This window comes from Kogia breviceps, chromosome 4 (assembly GCF_026419965.1).
Source record: "Kogia breviceps isolate mKogBre1 chromosome 4, mKogBre1 haplotype 1, whole genome shotgun sequence".
NCBI lineage: Eukaryota > Metazoa > Chordata > Mammalia > Artiodactyla > Physeteridae > Kogia > Kogia breviceps.
This window is the reverse complement of record NC_081313.1, coordinates 47,295,353-47,313,176: the sequence shown is the minus strand read 5'-3', so window position 1 is coordinate 47,313,176 and position 17,824 is coordinate 47,295,353. Positions and strand designations below refer to the sequence as shown.

The window sequence follows — 17,824 nt, the reverse complement described above, 5'->3', positions numbered from 1 at the left end:
AGCTAAAGCAAATTTAACTATACTAGCTTCTATACTATATAATACATAATATTTCCAAATACAACTTCCGACCTTAAATGCTATTTCTCCCCAACCAGCAATTCTCAATTCTGCATTTCAGTATCTTCCCCCAGAAGTGAATTTCAAGTTTTTAAGTCTGTCAGAACTGGTGGTAGCACCTGGTACCCCAAAGGTGGAGCCTGGCCTCCTTCCATGAGACACTGAGACACCAGTAGGCACGTTGAGGTTTCTGTTTAATTTCACATCTCAACAGTGTGCGGTGGACACCAGGATGCCCGGGGACACAGCACTTTACTCAGACATTGATCAAACACTACACGTCTCACAGGATCAAGAATTTGGCAACTGACAGTCATCTGTATTAACTTTCATAAAAACAGGCTTATCTTTTCTTATTCCTGGACATATGGCAGTTCTAGAAGATGGTGCTGCACAAGCTGTGGTTTATTTGTCAAGGGAATTCCTTCAAGCCACGAGGATTTCATTAAAAGGTCACAATTCAAATGAGTGAAATGCAAGTAATCTTATTTTTAGAGTTAAAAAGAAAAAAAAAGTACAGCTGACCTTTAATGAAAACACATTCCTCAAGTTTTTCAGAATCAAATCCCATTAAAGGAAATCTTTTGAGACGATCAAGTACAGCCTCTCAGTAAAAGGTAAAACGCATAAATAAATCCAATTAAACTAAGTGATTGAGAAGTTGACCTTGTCATGTGAGATATTTACAGATAAATATGGCTTATTTCCTTATGCTTTAATTTAATTTGAAGCTGAGAAAATTGGATCTTCCTGGCAGCCAGTGCAACAAAATGTAAACATCAGCTCTGATCATTTACTTGATTGATTGATTGATTGACTAATACCATGGATTTTTTTTTTTTTTTGCCTCCCCTCCCCTGGTTTAGTTCTGTAGGAGACATAAATTTGCATAAGACACCCCTCCCACCCTACTCCACAAGAACTTACAAGAGTTTTAAGTGATGCAAAACATGTCTACAAATAAAATTAAATGCAGTGTGATGACTACCAAATATAGAGTGTCAAAATAACTGACAACCAGTTTGGCGTGAATGTCCAACCCACCAGATGGAATGCCACCTGTGAAAAACTGACCTGGACATCCCAATGCACATGAGCGAAATACTAGTACTGGTTATATATACTGTGCTGTAGGATTGCATATAATTTGGATAATTCCATAATTGATTCAGCTGAATAGTAGTATATGATAATGAGCTAATCTATCATCAGTTTTGGAAAGAACAATATTTCTAACATCATTAATTCTTTACAGAATCTCTTTAAGCAGATGTTTAGATAAGCAGTAGACAATAGCTAAGCAGTAGGCTTAGAAAAACTCATATGTGTGAAAAGCCTGGAATGAATGGATGAATTCATCTTCTCTCTTCCCCTTCAGAAGGGATTCTATTGTCACTATTCTATTGTGTGAAATGAAGGCGTGTATTAAGCATACACTCTGCTATACACATAGCAGAGCGAAAATCCTAGGGGCACCGCCCCAGACTGGGCCATCCTGCTTCTGTTGTTCTGCCCCAAAACATTTTCCTTCATACTGTAAGAAATGCTTTATTTCATTTTCTTAAGTACCTAAAACACTCACTTAAAAATCCATTTGTGTTAACAAGCAGTGTTTCCCTACCTGTAATTGAAGGACCCCTGGAATGATATGATCACCTTCTGGGCAGGCCCTAGAAATAGGCCTTTTCAACAAGTATCTCAGGAAAGTCTAATGCACATTAGAGTTTAAGAATTAGTCTCTTGTGCTCGCTTCAGCAGCACATATACTAAAAATTGGAATGATACAGAGAAGATTAGCATGGCCCCTGCGCCAAGGATGACACGCAAATTCGTGAAGCGGTTCATATTTTTTAATTGCAATCATTGTTGGTTTTGTTGTGCTCATCCATTTACAATGCTTGGTGTCAGTTTATTTATCTCTTGTAAAAATAAAATACAGTGTGTGTGTGTGTGTGTGTGTGTGTGTGTGTGTGTGTGTAGAAAAAAAAAAGAATTACTCTCTTGTTCTGAATAATGATGAAATTCTTTTCTTTCCTGTATCTAGCCAATGTGAGTTGCAACTTAGTGAATTGACTTTTTGTCTGTTTGTTGGCAGGACTAGGTAGTTGTGTACTTGGAACATTTTTGATGGGGTTGAGGCTTTGGTAGATAGGGGATTTAGGGCTGAATTAGATCTCTGGGTATAAGGTATACCCAAATACATCTCATATACTCAGGTTGTATTCTCACTTTTAAAGTGTTGTTAATTATCTATACCAAGATTCACTCCACCTTAAAGGTGTATGCCATTCCCAAGGGACACCTTTAAGGCACTTTTCTCACCAATTGAGTGTGGGGCCTCCATCATCAGAGTCTGTCTATTGTTCCCTTCTCGAGCTGGAGAAGGGAAAGGTTAGGATTAGTCCATTTGCTTCTCTTCAGATTTGGGGGTGCTTGTGCAAGTTCTCAGGCTCTTTTGCAGCAGCCGTACAGCTGGGGAAGAGGCTGTGTTGGGTTAGGAGCTCTGCCATCCTATGGATGCTACTCTGCTCCAGAGCCTTTCCTGGGCCACAACTTTTTTGAAATTTAGAACATTTGTCTGTGTCCCTTCTTTATTTGGTTCCTTCTGTGAAGTTTTGTGGCTATTTATTTACGATTCATATTACTTTTTTTTTCATTATTTGGAAGGAGGTTCTACCAGGCAACTTTATTCTGCAGGTTTCTGACTGTTGCTTCTTTATGTTTTTCCCTGGCTTCTCTTTCTGTTTTATAAGCATGGGTGTTCACTGAGACGGTGCCCTTTGCTGTGTTTCCTCCTGCATTATTTATCACAGAAATGTATTCTGCTCCCATGTTATCACCTCTCTTTATTTATAGTTAATGATGACCTTAATCCTGAGCTCTGATTCTGGGTGTTTCTCCAAATTGGCTGAACATTTTCACTTATTGTATTAGTTTGCTAGTGCTGCTCTAACAAAGTTCCACAAACTGGGTGGTTTAAATAACAGAAATATATTGTCACACAATTTTGAAGCCTAGAAATTCAAAAGTAATGTGTCGGCAGGGTTGGTCCCTGCTGAGGTTGTGACAGAAGGGTCTGTTCCAGGACTTTCTTCTTCATTGGTAGATGGTCATCTTCATGTTCATATTAGGTTCTTATATGCATGGCTATGTCCAAATTTCCCCTTTTTATAAGGACACCAGTTGTATTGGATTAGGGCCACCCTAATGATTTCATTTTAACTTGATTACCTCTATAAAGACCCTATTTCCAAATAAGGTCACATTCTGAGTATTGGAGGTTAGGATTTCAACATATGAATTTTCAGGGTCACAGTTCAACCCATAACACTTGATTGTTCACTTCATGCCACAAATATTTTCTGCTACATGCCAGGCAGTGGTCTAGGTGCTTGGGAACACAAAGATAATTAGGCTTAATGTCTTCCTCTTGATGAGCAAAAAGATAAGAATTAATAAACAGGCATTTTCAACACTGCAATAAGTGTTATCATAGATGAGACGAATTGTTATGAGAACACCTTAGTGGTACACCTAAGCCCAACTGATTGAATCAGGGGTGGCATCTCGGAGGAAGCAATGCTTATGCTGGATTCTTCCCAACAGAATGCATTCGATGCATTGTCTTTCTCCCTGCTTCCAAACCACAGCCTCAGTCACCCAGCCCTGGACTTTACCACCCAGATAATCTTTTCAAGCACCACTTTGATTAAGATATTTCTCGGTTGAGAAACCTGTAATGACTCTTACTTTGTCAACAGAGCTAAGTCTAAAAAATTCTTTAGCTTGGCTTTTGGGTAGTCCACAATCAAGTACCAACCCTGGAATCTACCTTTCCTGTGTTGACCTTTCTCTTGTTCTCGTCTTTCGCTCTCTGCATTATCAAAACAGACTAACAAACATTCTGGAAACGCAGTTGGAGATTTTCTGTAATTTTGTGAAGTCAAGGTTTTGATTTTGTTTTCTACTATATCACTGGCACCTAAAGCAGTGCTTGACCTATAACAGATACTTAAGAATATTGGTTGAATAAGCAAATGAAAGAACTTTCTTTCCCCTGGAGGTCCCTCTGCTTGTGATGTGTGCCTCTCGTCTTTCCCAGGTGCACACATTTTTGCCTATTGAAATATTATACTCAAGGTTCAGCTCATATGCTCTCCTCCATTATGCATTTCTTCTGGGTCACATGTCCCAGATGTGAACCTTCATTCCAAGAGGCTGTAGTTGTCTGTGTGAACTGTTCACGTGACCCTGCATTCTGCTTTGCATTTTGGGTATCTGTTTAGGCGTTTATTTTTTCTTCCAAATTGAAAGTTGTTTGAATTCAGGGACCGTATTTTAAAAACAATATTGTATCCTGTTCAGCACTTCCTTGCACAACAACAGATGTTCAAAAAATACTTTGTGTTTGAAGAGAAAATGAATGAGAGGGGTAGCTCATTCATTTGAAACAAAGTAGAGAAGAAGACCTAAGGGATGGAGTATTTGGTCTGGCCCCCTTGCCTTGCCTTGTTTTTCTGAGTTTATACTTCAAAATTAATTCAGCAGGTATTTATTGAGCACCTACCCATTTTACTCAAGGCATTGTACTAGAACTTAGATTACAAATAGGAATTAAACTGCCCTTGAGGTACTTATCACTTCTTCTAACAGAAAAATGAGTCCTATTGGTCCTGGTGGTCTCTTTAGTCTATTAGTCTAGTGGGTCATACGTATATAGTGTATAGTTTCCAGAGGCATCTAATTTGTACAGTTTTTCAGATGCTTTTCTCTTCTCAGATTTATCGAATTTTCTAGAATTCTCCCACATGTTGAGGCTGCCTGAGGGCAGGGCCCTATTTTCATCCTCCTATTCCCTACTGCCTAGCACTGAGTTTACAGCTGCTGGTGATTTGAGCAGGTCCTTTATTTACCGTAAATGTTCTCCGACTCTTCTCTGAGTTGGCCTTGTCTCTCCAATTACAGAATGCTGTCCTGGGACCTGAGATGCGGCAGAGACACTGATTACTCTGCTTAGCCTGGGAAGCCCTCTGTTTTCATAAGAGTAATAGTAAGCACAATAAATAGTGCGTTTAGCATTTTGCTAAAGGTTTTACATGAATTGTATTTCCTAGTGGGGCCTTTTGCTAATATCATTGGTTTCTAGGATGGTTTCATTTCTAACAGGTTGTCATATTAACATGTTGAGGTTGTTAAATGAATATCTAAATTCAAGTCTGCCTCGTACATACTCATGAGTCAGGATTATGTTTCAGAGCCAAAACAGGAATGTAATCTAATGTATATAATGTGTGTGCATAAATATATATATATATATATAATATAATGTAAACCAGTCTGGTGAGTCATGCATATATAGTTATATTATCCAGAGGCATCTAATTTTAATAGGTCCCTCTCTCAAGGGAAAGAGTAGATGTGAAAATCAAGATGAAATAATAGGATTGTAAGGCAAGGAGGGGATGGTAAGGATATTTGTTTTGAGGTCCTGCTTGACATGGAAAGTAGAGCTCTTAAACCTGATTGAAGGGCATATCTGAGTCTATTCATACAGAGAGAGTGTTAATATGTGCTCCTATGCCATTGTTATTGGGAGTGGGAAACACCCATTTTACTTAAACATGCTGTATACCGGTGAGAACAACATTAAGTTTGTGGAAGTGGTAATAGCAATTACAAGTGTGAGTCCAACTCTATGCTGTCTTTGTTTACGGACTTATAGCATATTATCTGTATCATCAAAGAGGCTGTGGCACAAGGTAATTCCAAATAGCAGACATGTAAAAGTCACTAGAAAGTCTTATATGGTGTTGCAAAACATGCTTAACTTATTAATCATGTTTTGTTTAAACAAACAAAACAATCAAGATTAGTCTATCCTGAACACACATCACCAGGCTGAGCAGAGAGCCCTTAGATGGGTGGGTTCCCTGTCAGACCTTCGGTTCATATCTGAAATATCACTCCAGAGTAATCACCTAAAGTCACAATTTAAGCAAACATTGTTTCTCAAAGCTAACCTCCCTTTCCTCCTTGTGGGTTAACCAGTCTTCTGCCTTTTTCAGGCTCCTCCTTCCTCCCTGAAGCCATGTGCTTTCCCACAAGTGTGGGGTGGGAGCCAGCACAATACCAATTACCCTATAGAAGCCACTGCAGGCCCAATCCTTTTTCAGTGCTTGGTTTAAATATGGGCACTTGATACAATCCTGGGAGGAGGTGTTTAAGGGGCTTCTGGGAGCATTGGGAAAGGTTTTAAACCTCCTAAAAAGAGACACAAAGAAAAGACCCTTTTACTACTCTGGAAGAAGGTGTTTGAGAATGTGATTTTTGGAATGACTGTCACCATCTTTTTCCACAAAAGTGACAAAACAGAAATTTCAGAAGAAATTTTCCTACCTTTGGCTTCTTTTTCTATGAGATAACACGTCCTCTTACTGCTTAAGCCATTTTGAGTTGTGTTCTGTTATTTGCAAATGAAAGCATCATCCCTGATACTGTAACATTCCCATTTGAAAACAGAAAGTTAGGCGTTTAGTATCTTTATTTGATGTTTGTGTTGATCACTTTTGTTTGCCTAAAAGACAAAGCTTATATTCTAATTTTCTGTAACTTACTAAGACCTAAGATGTAGCAATAATTTTCTCTTTTCACAAATGCTTGAGAACTTCAAGCTTATTTCACCCTTGAAATAGGAGTTCAGTTTCCCTACATTCTGGCTGTGTATGCTGACTCAAAGATCTCCCAGATTTCACATCTGTTGAAATTATTTTGAGTCACCAGAGAAATCTTTTCCAATATTGATTGCATCTCCTGTTCCTGCCCTTCTTGACCCAGATACCTTATCATATCCTAGTGACATTCATTTTGAACCCCTTGTCATGAATCATACCTATTCCTCATATTGTGGGTGTTGTCATGTCAGAGAATGGTTTATGCAGTATTAAGAAGTTCCCAAACCTGGCCCATCATCAGAGTCTCCCCAGAGATACTAACTGAATCCAAATCTCTCTCTACGTAATTATGACAATCAACCAGGTCTGACAGCCACTTGTATTAGGGGTATAGAAGAGAGGAAATTTGTACTGACCTGATCCCATACCTAAAGTAAATGGTTTCAAACCTCCCTTGACAAAGTCAGAATATAAGAACAAAATTTTATTTTGTTATAGCTTAATTTTTAATTTTAATAAAGCTTTCTTTATTCTTTGGGCATGGTAGGAACCTATTTCAGTCAACTCTAAATGTGACCACCACTCTCTCCATCCCCTCTCAGCAAGTTAGAAAAAGCTTATGTATCAGTTAGAAGGAGGGGTCCTTTAGTTTCCATGTCCTCTGTCCACACTGCCATCCCCTGAGATGTCCAGCGTCCTATCAGGTCTTTGACCACTAGTCCATACAGGTCTGTGTTGTTGCTAAGCTACATGATTCCTTCATTTTTTACAGCTCTTCTGCAATACTTCCACATCTATTGAGTGTACTTAGAAGACTCTCTGCTGCCCTTGCACCACACTGGAGTAAGAGAAACTCTCTATGGATGCCTAAGGCCCCATCAGCCACCTGTTTCCGCTCTACCCAGGCAGCAGAGCCTAACCCCTTCTCCTCTGTTTCCATAATACTACTTGGCACCTCACTAGGGCTTATTGACCTTTTCTCTGAGATCTGCACTAATTGCTTTCCCTCTGACTCTCTCCTTTCCCAAGCCTGAAGCATGCTTTTCTGTGCTAGGAGGCATGAAAACCTCAGAAGTTTCCTCCTAGATCTCTTGTCTATGCCCTTGAGTTCTTCTGTATGGCTAAGTACCTAAGCTTTTGTAACTCAAAATCTAGGATTAAACTTTCTGGTTTTTTGCCTTCTATGTTGTGTTTCATTCCCAAGGCGATTTGCATTAACCTAGCTGATAAAAGAAATACCAAAGAGAAACACAAGTTCATATATGTATGTGAAGCATTAAAATAAAACAAAATCCTGTATGGTAAGTGTAAGGAACATGACGTGGTTTTTGCTTCTGCTGCGTGTGTGTGTGTGTACGTGTAATTGCAGTACACACATATATATAGTAATTAATAAAATTGAAAATCTGTACGAAATAATTTTTCACCGAGTCTGTTCATGTTCTAGATTTACTTTCTTTAATTTGCGTCCATAATAAATGACAAAGGGAAAAGGGATTTAGGATAGTATGCTGGAAAGTTCACTTCCCACATAGTTACCTCAGGCTACTCTACGTTTATTCCAGTAATATTGCCATAGCCCTAAACATTTCTGGATTTGTTTCTTTGCAATTTATAAACCGTAAGTTGAAAATGTTAGTAAATTATGATAATGCCACCTCCACTTCCCCCATTCCCACCCCACTTATCAATATGTAGCTCTCAGCTTGAGCCATTTACCTTCAAAACCATTCTTATGATTAGTTATGAGCTTGATTTTTAGAAGCAGTAGACAAAGATTTTTCTCCCTTAAAGCCGATTAAATGAAATTCTGAAAAATTCTGATGTTGATTTGTAAAGAAAAGCTCAAAAACTGCTTTGAACAACAGTATCACTGAAATAAATATATAATTGCCAAAGTGATTACCCTGAAGCAAACTACTTTTATTTAGATGAAAAAATGTTGGTAGTTTACTTTAAACCAGTGCTTCTCAACTAGGGATGACTTTGCCCCCCAGGGGACATTCACCAATTTCTGGAAACCTTTTTGGTTGTCTCAGCTGGGGAAGGGGTGTTCCTGGTGTCTGGTAGGTGGAGGCCAGGGTTGATGCTAAGAATCCTGCACTGCTCAGGGCAGCTCCCCACAACTAAGCATCGTTTGGCCAAAATGTCGAGAAAGATGAGGCTGAAAAACCCTGGTAACAAATGATCACTTTATAGTCATTGCTCACATTTTAATACACTTAAAAGTTTCTGATCCCCTTCCCCCAGGCTTAGGCAGGTCAGCTGTTTTGTTCTTACCCTGCTGCCCTATTTCCATTACAGACCTCCATCTCTCTGCTGGTACTTTCCTTAGCTCATTTCAGTTTATGTGTCCCTGAGCAGCATCTGGGGCTAGCCAGAAGTATTCTTGCAGGTTTGTCCCTGATGTCTGATTTAAAAAGCAGAGATCAGTGGGGAGCCCAGGACCTCCCAAACATCAAAAGAGAAAGGGAAAATCAGAGGGCCCTGCTCTGGGATGATGGGTATGCCCTAGGAAAGCCATACGCTGCCTCTATCCTCCTTTCCCTCAGGGACAATGTCCCAGCGTATTTTGCAGGTTTGGGACAAATCTTTTTACATGAGGGTCCACCTGTAAATGGTTGGCCATGGTTTTTGATTTCTGGACTCCTGCCAGGTCCTTCCCACCACAGGCAACCCTAAGGTCATATCCCCATTTGAGTAAATTCCAGCAAGAAGTCCTCCCAGCTGAGTGCTACCTTGTGAGTCCTGTTGAGATAGATCTCAAAGTCATCAGATTCCTCAAGCTCACTCTGTGTCCTGATGTTAGCATCTATGTGGCTTTGAAGAGTTTCCAGGTAAGCTGTAGGTGTCAGGCAGATTTCTCACATTTGAACTTGACATCTTTAATTTAGGTCTAAAGAAGCTAGTCTGGGCAGATTAAGTCCCTTTTTTTTAAAAAAAAAACACAGTTTATTTACTTTTGGCTGCGTTGGGTCTTCAGTTGCTGCACGCGGGCTTTCTCTAGTTGTGTTGAGCCGGGGCTACTCTTTGTTGTGGTGAGTGGGCTTCTCATTGCGGTGGCTTCTCTTGTTGCGGAGCACAGGCTCTAGGCGCGTGGGCTTCAGTAGTTGAAGCTCGCGGGCTCTAGAGCGCAGGCTCAGTAGTTGTGGTGCACAGGCTTAGTTGCTCTGCAGCATGTGGGATCTTCCAGGACCAGGGCTTGAACCCGTTTCTTCTGCATTGGCAGGCGGATTCTTAACCACTGCACCACCAGGGAAGTCCCTAAGTCCCTTCTTTACCAAGTGGTCCAGTTGCCATGTGATACTGTCCAAAACAAGGAGTGGAATTCATGGGCTAGTTGCAGGTGCTGGTCAATGAAATAGCAGCACCAGCTTCCCGTCAGTGAGCTCCTGTTTACTCTAATCCTGCCACATACATTTGACGCCTTTGGAAATGGGCTGAGCTCTGGCAGGGAGCCTTTTTCTCTTCCCCTGTAGCACCTGCGTATCTCTTCTACCCATAGTGAAGGTTTGGTAATTTGTCTACTGTTTTTGAGTTTTAAGTCTCTGCTTCACATTCATGAGAGCCCTGACTATTCTGGCATCTCCAGATCTGAAATTTTATGCCACTGAGTATTTAAAATCAGTTATTAAGGTCTTAGTTCTGCTGTCAGCTAGAAGATATCTCTGTATGTTCACCACACAGAATAAGTTTCTCCCCATATCTATGTACCATTGCCTAGCAATCAAGGTTCCCTGTTAAGGGGGAAGCTCTGGGTTGGGACGGGGGAGATATGCCTGGCTCTAGCCCGGGGGTAGCACTGTATTTATAGGACAACTCAGGTTGCCCCCAATTCATTTATCAACAGTTTTCTAGTCTAGTCCCTATAATGTAATATTGGCGTCCAGTCCATCACTTCCCCAGCTTAAAAGGAAATTCTCAGCAGTTTGTTTAGTTCCAACAAGCTAAATGGATCAGGTTTCTTTTCATGCGGCATCCCTACACAATTATGCAGGTTCCTTCTCTTCTGGTGGGCCTACAAGGGTTAAGGACTGTTGGATGGCAGGTTATTTACAAGGAAAGTATCCGTGAGAGAGTTCCACTCCAGTAAGCTTGAGACAACAGATCCCTTTCCTGCCTCTCCAGTACGCCCTTTCACCTGTTTGAAGGGCATCTACTTCTGCCTCTCCCTCCCCCCTCTGCCCGCCCCTCCCATGTGAGTTACTCCTCTGACGACCTTCTCACTCTTCCTCCATCTCAGTCTTATATAGTCTTTTGAATTAGAAAAGCCAGCTCTCTTTGCTGCCTGTGAATATTACTGAACTGCATTAGACTGTGGTTTCTTTGAGGCTTCGTGCTTTAGTGAGGGCTGGCGAGAGGAAAATGGCCTGTGTGGAATGAGTGGGGGGAAAAGAGGAGGCAGGGCTTGCACAGAAAACAGTTTAATACTTTGAAGTGTAAGCCCACCATATGCCCTATAAAGTAGAATCTTTCACTCTGATTCTGAATAATTTAAACAGCATTATTTTGGCAGTTTAATTATGAGAATAATGGCTCCAGGTCTGTTGCATCAGTAGTTAAGGTGAGCTGGAAAGTAGCTTTTATCGTGGTCTAAAACACTCCTACCAAAACCACTGGAAAACTTCAAGGGAAGAATCATTTATAATTTGTGACATATCAGCTCTTATAATGAAAGCAGTAGGCTTTTCTCTAGATTTGTGCCATATATTGCCATTCAGCTGAGTTTGGCTGGATGTTTTCCATTTAAATTGGTACAACTTATCTCTACAAATGATGATGTCTGACTTTGATTGAATATTCATTCTTTATCAGATTCTGTGCTCTGAACTTTATACATATATGTTATCTCATAGAGTCTTCCACACAACTCTGTGAGTTTATTTTATCTTGGTAGGTTGTAGAATTGCCACTTTTCAGATGCCACTTTAGTTCTGCCCAGGGTCACACAGCTTCAGTGGTGGGATTCAAACCAAGGTCTTTGTGATCCCAGAGCTTCTGCTCCTATATCCCCATATCACACCTTCACTATAGAAATCATCCACAGGAAAACCAGAGTCCAGGCTGACTCTGGCAAGTTCCTGGCATCACCATAGCTAATTTGAGTCTGAACTCAGCTTGAGGACACTGGATGTATCAGAGCAGAGGCCATGCTGAGATACCACCCTGGACTTGGAGAGATCCTCTGGAGTGGACAGATCCTTGAGGCATTAAGATTAAAATCCCTCTTTTATGTTTAGGTGCAAGTGTGTATGGGTGTTCAAGCAACGATGTCCCAGCAAAAGTGCAGCTGAGTCCATTCTTTTTTGTTTGTTTATTTAAAATACTTAAATTCTTTATTTTTGGATAGGTAATATAGTCACATGAGTCAAGACCCAAACAGTATAAGGTCTTCCTTCCACCCCTTCGGCCCAGTTTGTACCCCGATCCCTTCCCCATGGATATCTTTTCAGAGTTCCTTGTATGCTAATATAAATAAATGGAAATCTATATTCTTATTCCTTTTCTGTATAAAAGTTAGTCATTTAAAAATTCTGTCCTGGGCTTCCCTGGTGGCTCAGTGGTTAAGAATCCACCTGCCAATGCAGGGGACACGGGTTCGAGCCCTGGTCCAGGAAGATCTCACATGCCACGGAGCAACTAAGCCTGCGTGCCACAACTACTGAGCCTGCGCTCTAGAGCCCGCGAGCCACAACTACTGAAGCCTGCGCGCCTAGAGCCCGTGCTCCACAACAAGAGAAGCCACCACAATGAGAAGCCCGCCCACGACAACGAAGAGTAGCCCCTGCTAGTCGCAACTAGAGAAAGCCCGCACGCAGCAACAAAGACCCAACACAGCCAAAAATAATAAGTAAATAAAATAAATTTATTAAAAAATTCCGTCCCTTCCTTTGCTTTTTTCACATAGACATTTATCTTGGATATCTTTCCATGTTAGAACACAGAGAGCTTCCTCATTCTTATTTACAATGGCATAGTATTTCCTGGTGTTAGACATATCATCATTAACCAATCAGTCCACTTTTAATAGACATTTGGCTCGTTTCCAGTTTTTTGCTCTTACTGACTGACACAATGAATAAGCTTGAATATATGTCATAGAGCATATGTGCATATATCTCTATAGGAGAAGTTTCTAGAAATAGGATTGCTGGCTTAAAACTATGCGTTTATATTTTTTTACTGATAATGCCAAATTGCACCAAGGGTTATACTAATTTGCATTCCCACCAACAAGGTATGAGTTTCCCACAGTCCTTCCAACAGAGTGAACACATTTTTGGATTTTGGCCCATCTGATTGATAAAAATTTTTGGACTTTAGTCCATCCAATGCAATAAAATGTTGTAGATTTCTTTTTTAAAAAAACTTTTAAAAAAATTAATTAATTAATTGTATTTTTGGCTGTGTTGAGTCTGTTGTTGCACGTGGGTTTTCTCTAGTTATGGCAAGCGAGGGCTACTCTTTGTTGCGGTGCCCGGGTTTCTCATTGCGGTGGCTTCTCCTGTTGCAGAGCACGGGCTCTAGGCACATAGGCTTCAGTAGTTGCAGCACGCAGGCTCAGTAGTTGTGGCTCACGGGCTCTAGAGCACAGGCTCAATAGTCGTGGCGAATGGGCTTAGTAGCTCTGTGGCATGTGGGATCTTCCCGGACCAGGGCTCAAACCCGTGTCCCCTGCATTGGCAGGTGGATTCTCAACCACTGCGCCACCAGGGAAGCCCTGTGCATTTCTTACTATGGTTAAAGTTAAGCAACTTTTCGTATGTTTAAGAGGCATTTGTATTTCCTTTTCTGTGAAATTTGCCCATTTTTTTTCTTGGCTTATAGGTCTTTTTCTCATCAGCTTCTAGGAACTCTTAATATATGGGGGAGAGTAGCACTTGTCAGTATTTTAAATTGAACTTTTTTTGTTTGTTCGTTTGTTTGCGGTACGCGGGCCTCTCACTGCTGTGGCCTCTCCCGTTGCGGAGCACAGGCTCCGGATGCGCAGGCTCAGCAGCCGAGGCTCACAGGCCCAGACGCTCCGCAGCATGTGGGATCTTCCCGGACCGGGGCACGAGCCCATGTCCCCTGCATCGGCAGGTGGACTCCCAACAGCTGCGCCACCAGGGAAGCCCCTAAATTGAACATATTTCTTTTTTTCTGTTGGTCATTTGGTTTTTTCCTTTTTTCTTCTTGATTTTCATATGGTTAAATTTGTTAGTCTTCTCTTATGTCTTATGGATTTTAAGTCAAAGTTAAAAAGAGTTTTTCTACTCCAAGGATATAAAAGTGTTCTCCCTGTTGTCCTCTAGTACTTTCATGGTTCTTTTAAATTTTTACATAAATCTTTGATATATTGGAGTTTACCTTGGTTTACAGTATAATTTTTGGATCCAACTTGTTTTTTGCAGTTGACTCTCTAGTTGTACCACACCATTTACTCAGTAATTGCTGGTAATTCAGTGCCTACTGGTTTGAGTTGTCACCTTTCTCATATACGATATGTCTTTAAAAAAATACATATATACTTTATATGTGTATATTCTAAAATGTCTTTATCTTAGAATGCTAGAATAAAGTCTGAATTTTTCTGTTGCAGACCTAGAGCATTTATTTTTTATTGTGGTAAAATATACATAATGTAAAATTTAACATTTTAACCATTTTTAAGTGTAAAGTTCAATGGCATTAAGTATATTTGCATTTTTGTGCAACCGTCACCACCAGCTGTCTCTAGAACTTTTCATTTTCCCACCATATGACTTGAAATCAAACCTACTATTCATTTGATGATGCACCATTCCTTTGTAAGGTGTGTGCTGTTTTCAGAGATGTTAAAATTTGGGAAAGTGTACATCTTAGAATTTATAAAATATGGTACTAAAATCCCCAAAGTTTTTGGTGTGTTTCTGGATGTTCTGTTCCATTCCATTGGTTTGCCTCTTCATGTGCTAGTGTCACACTGTTTTAATTACTGAATATTCAGAATATCTTTTAATACATGATAGAGCTAGTTTTCCCTCATTGGTCTTTTTCAAAAGACTTCTTTTTCCAACTGTTTTTGTCATCAGTCCAGATAAACTAGGCAATTTCTCCTTGGCTCTTGTAGATCTTCTTTTCCTCCCTCTCTCTACCTCTATTTCACTTAAATTATAAACACTTGAATATAGAAGATCTTCTTATGTCTGAAGGTCAGCTAAAAGTCTGGATCAGAGTAACTTTTCTGAAGGTTTGTCGTCTTGACTTTCTTCTGTGTTTTTACTTCAACATTGCCATGGGAGGTACAGTCCATTCCTGACCTATATTGTTTCCATAAAGGGAGATAGATGCTCCTATGATAGTTCTTAGAATAACCTACTCCTTTTGCATCTCGTACATAGAACATCAGATTTTTGAGTGAATTAAGCATTGTCCTTATGATGAAAAGTCTTAAATGTTTGCAACTGCATCAGGGTTTAATGTGGTTCACTAATGCATTTACCCTCAGTAAGTTTGTTGTTTTGCCAGTTATTCCTATTAAATTTTTAACATGTTTAATATTGTATTACTAGAAACTTGGCTTTATTTGCATCCGTAGATCATAAACACATCTCTTTTTTGTTTTACTGAAGAACCCATTGTAAGGGCGAGTAGATCCTATGGAAAATGGCCTTCAGTGATCTTACATCGAGGACCGTGCGTCTTTATGGTAATTGGATCAAAGATGCTGGTAAGTAACCAAATTTCTTAACTATGGCTCATCCTTCTTTTTCCTGTCAGATTTCCATATTTAATAGGATTTCATTGAAACAGAACGAGAGACTTTGCAACTTAACACTCCCTCACTGACACCCCACGTATTGATTTTTATTACTAGTTAATGAAGAAGTGTCAAAGATTTCACTGAAGATATGTACAAAGATAGAGGTACACAGATGATGTTCATTACGATGTTTATAATAGTGAAGATAGCTTTAATATCCAAGGAAGGGAATTAGTTAATAAATGATGGTACATTCCAACTCAGTAGCCATTAGAAGTGATTTTGGAGGCACGGGTCTCTTAGGCTTGATTCTGCCCTAATGCTCCTAAGGGAAATAACAGTTACTGCCAACAATGGCTCTGTCCAGGATGACTCTTGAGTGGGAAGGGCCACAGCCCCCAGGGGCGTATCAGAAAGGATGGGGAGCGTTTCCTAGGGTAACCCCTGAGTAATTCTAGAATGCCCAGAGTAATTCTCCCCTTGCCCATTAAAAGAGTAAAAATCAATGTTGTTGAAGAACATTTAATGCCATAGCAAGTTTAAAATACTTTAAATGAAAGCAGCTTATAAAACACCACATGTATTTTTTTTGTGAGGGTTAGCAATTATCTCTGTGTGGTAGGATTATGGGTAATTTCTATTTCCTTATCTATGTCTGTCTAGATGTTTTTAAACCACACAAATGTGTGTTGCTTTTATAACTACTACGAAATGTGTTAGTAATATGACAAAGGTAAATTTTTTTTAAATAGATAGAAATCAGCACATTTTAAAGCTGAGATGGACTTAGGTATCGTGAAAGCTACCTCCTCACGTTAGAGTTGGAGAAACTGAGGCCCAGAGATGTGACCTTCCCAACATCATGGTCAGTTGTTAGCAGAAAAGATTAGAACCTATGTTTCCTATAGGATTAGTATTCTGACATTTCACATTTGAATTACTTTCCACATATTCACCACCATCACCACTTCAGATTAGTTCTTACCCATCAATTAGTAATCACATGTTCACCAAATTCAGGAGGAAAAGTGTCACCTCTTGATACCTACCACAATTGAAATTATATTCCAATTTACACTGATTTCAGCAAAGATACAGTGTTTCATGATTGCTGTCTTTCTCAGTAGACTACTGAAGACCAATCGTATTTCACTGAAAAAGGTCCTAACAGTTTTGCCCCTGAAGAATGCCAAGAACCTGAAAGAGATCCCATAAATAGAGAAGCTTCACTCTGGTGAATGGAGAGTTAAGGGAATTTTTATATTTTCTCATTTTTTTCCTTAGTTTTTCAACTTATGTAATGGTACAGAGAATTGTAGGTTTCTTTAGAGGTCATCTTTCTCTGAAGGTTTACAGTAGTTCTCATAAATTCAGTAATTTAAAAACTAATTTTTTTGTTTTGTTCTCATGGTTTTTATTTATTTATTTTTAAAAATATGGATATTTTAATTTCTTTTCAAAGTAGAGGTGTAACTTGCTACCTGAACTCTCACAATTTAACCTTGAAAACCAAGTAGATTTGGGTGCATTTTTTAAAATAGACCTGCTTGGAAGAATAGATCCCTTGCTATACAACTCTTGCTATTAACTATCCCAATTGCAGGAACCCAAGAAATTCAGGTAATCAATATCTTAACTCAAGAGCCAAACAGATTTAGACGATGATGAGTATCTGTATAGTGCTAGAAGTATAAAATGTTTTAAGATGAACTACTTCTGAATTCCACTTCCACTTTTATTCATGGGTCAACACTTTATTTTTATTAGGAATACTTACATTGGAAAGCTCAGTAATATTAGGTCAGAAAAAGGAAAGACAAAGGGGTGGAGGTGGTTAGGGAGAGGCAAGGAGAACCCTGGAAGCAGTGTTGCAAACAGTGCAGGGAGGAGGAGGAGAGAGAGGCAGGTGATGCTACCTATCTGAAGCTAAGCTAATTTAAAGTCTTGAGAGAGGAGAGAGGGTAGGGATGTGCAGTGAGAAGACCTAGATTTAAGTTCTGACACTACTGTGAACCAGCTAGGTGATCTTGAACAAAGTATTTATTGTCTGTGGGTTTCAGTTTCTTTGTTAGCAAAACAGAGATGAGAATGGTATCCACCAGCTACCAGACAATATGCATGAAAATGCTCTGTTGTTTGGGAAATAGCCCAACACAAACGGTGGTGGTGGTTGATGACTGATAGAGCATTTCCATCTTCAAACACTTTTAATATAGCATATCATTTTAAAAAAAAGTTTCTTCACATTTTCTTTTCCTGTCAAAATCTAGAAGGGTTAAAATGTTTTGTGTTGAGATTTATAACTTTATGAGAACACTATCGTGTGTATCAGGAGAGGATTTTTGCTTCTGCTTAGTGTGGTATTGAT

The 17,824-nt window shown here is 39.7% G+C and overlaps 1 protein-coding gene and 1 non-coding gene across 4 annotated transcripts in view; both read left to right on the top strand.

Moving 5' to 3' along the window:
* ELOVL7 (ELOVL fatty acid elongase 7) overlaps window positions 1–17,824 on the top strand; it is a 69,779-nt gene that overhangs the window by 29,842 nt on the left and 22,113 nt on the right. For all 3 annotated transcript variants that reach the window (XM_059060982.2, XM_059060981.2, XM_067031012.1), the window contains exon 2: window positions 15,326–15,423. Coding sequence is in view for 2 of the 3 variants with exons in the window: in XM_059060981.2 (XP_058916964.1) it covers window positions 15,360–15,423 (64 nt within the window). In the remaining variant the exon portion in view is untranslated. The remainder of the gene's footprint in view (window positions 1–15,325; window positions 15,424–17,824) is intronic.
* Window positions 1,803–1,911, top strand: LOC131756440 (U6 spliceosomal RNA). The gene has a single exon (XR_009335624.1). It is a non-coding gene; the product is annotated as a U6 spliceosomal RNA (small nuclear RNA).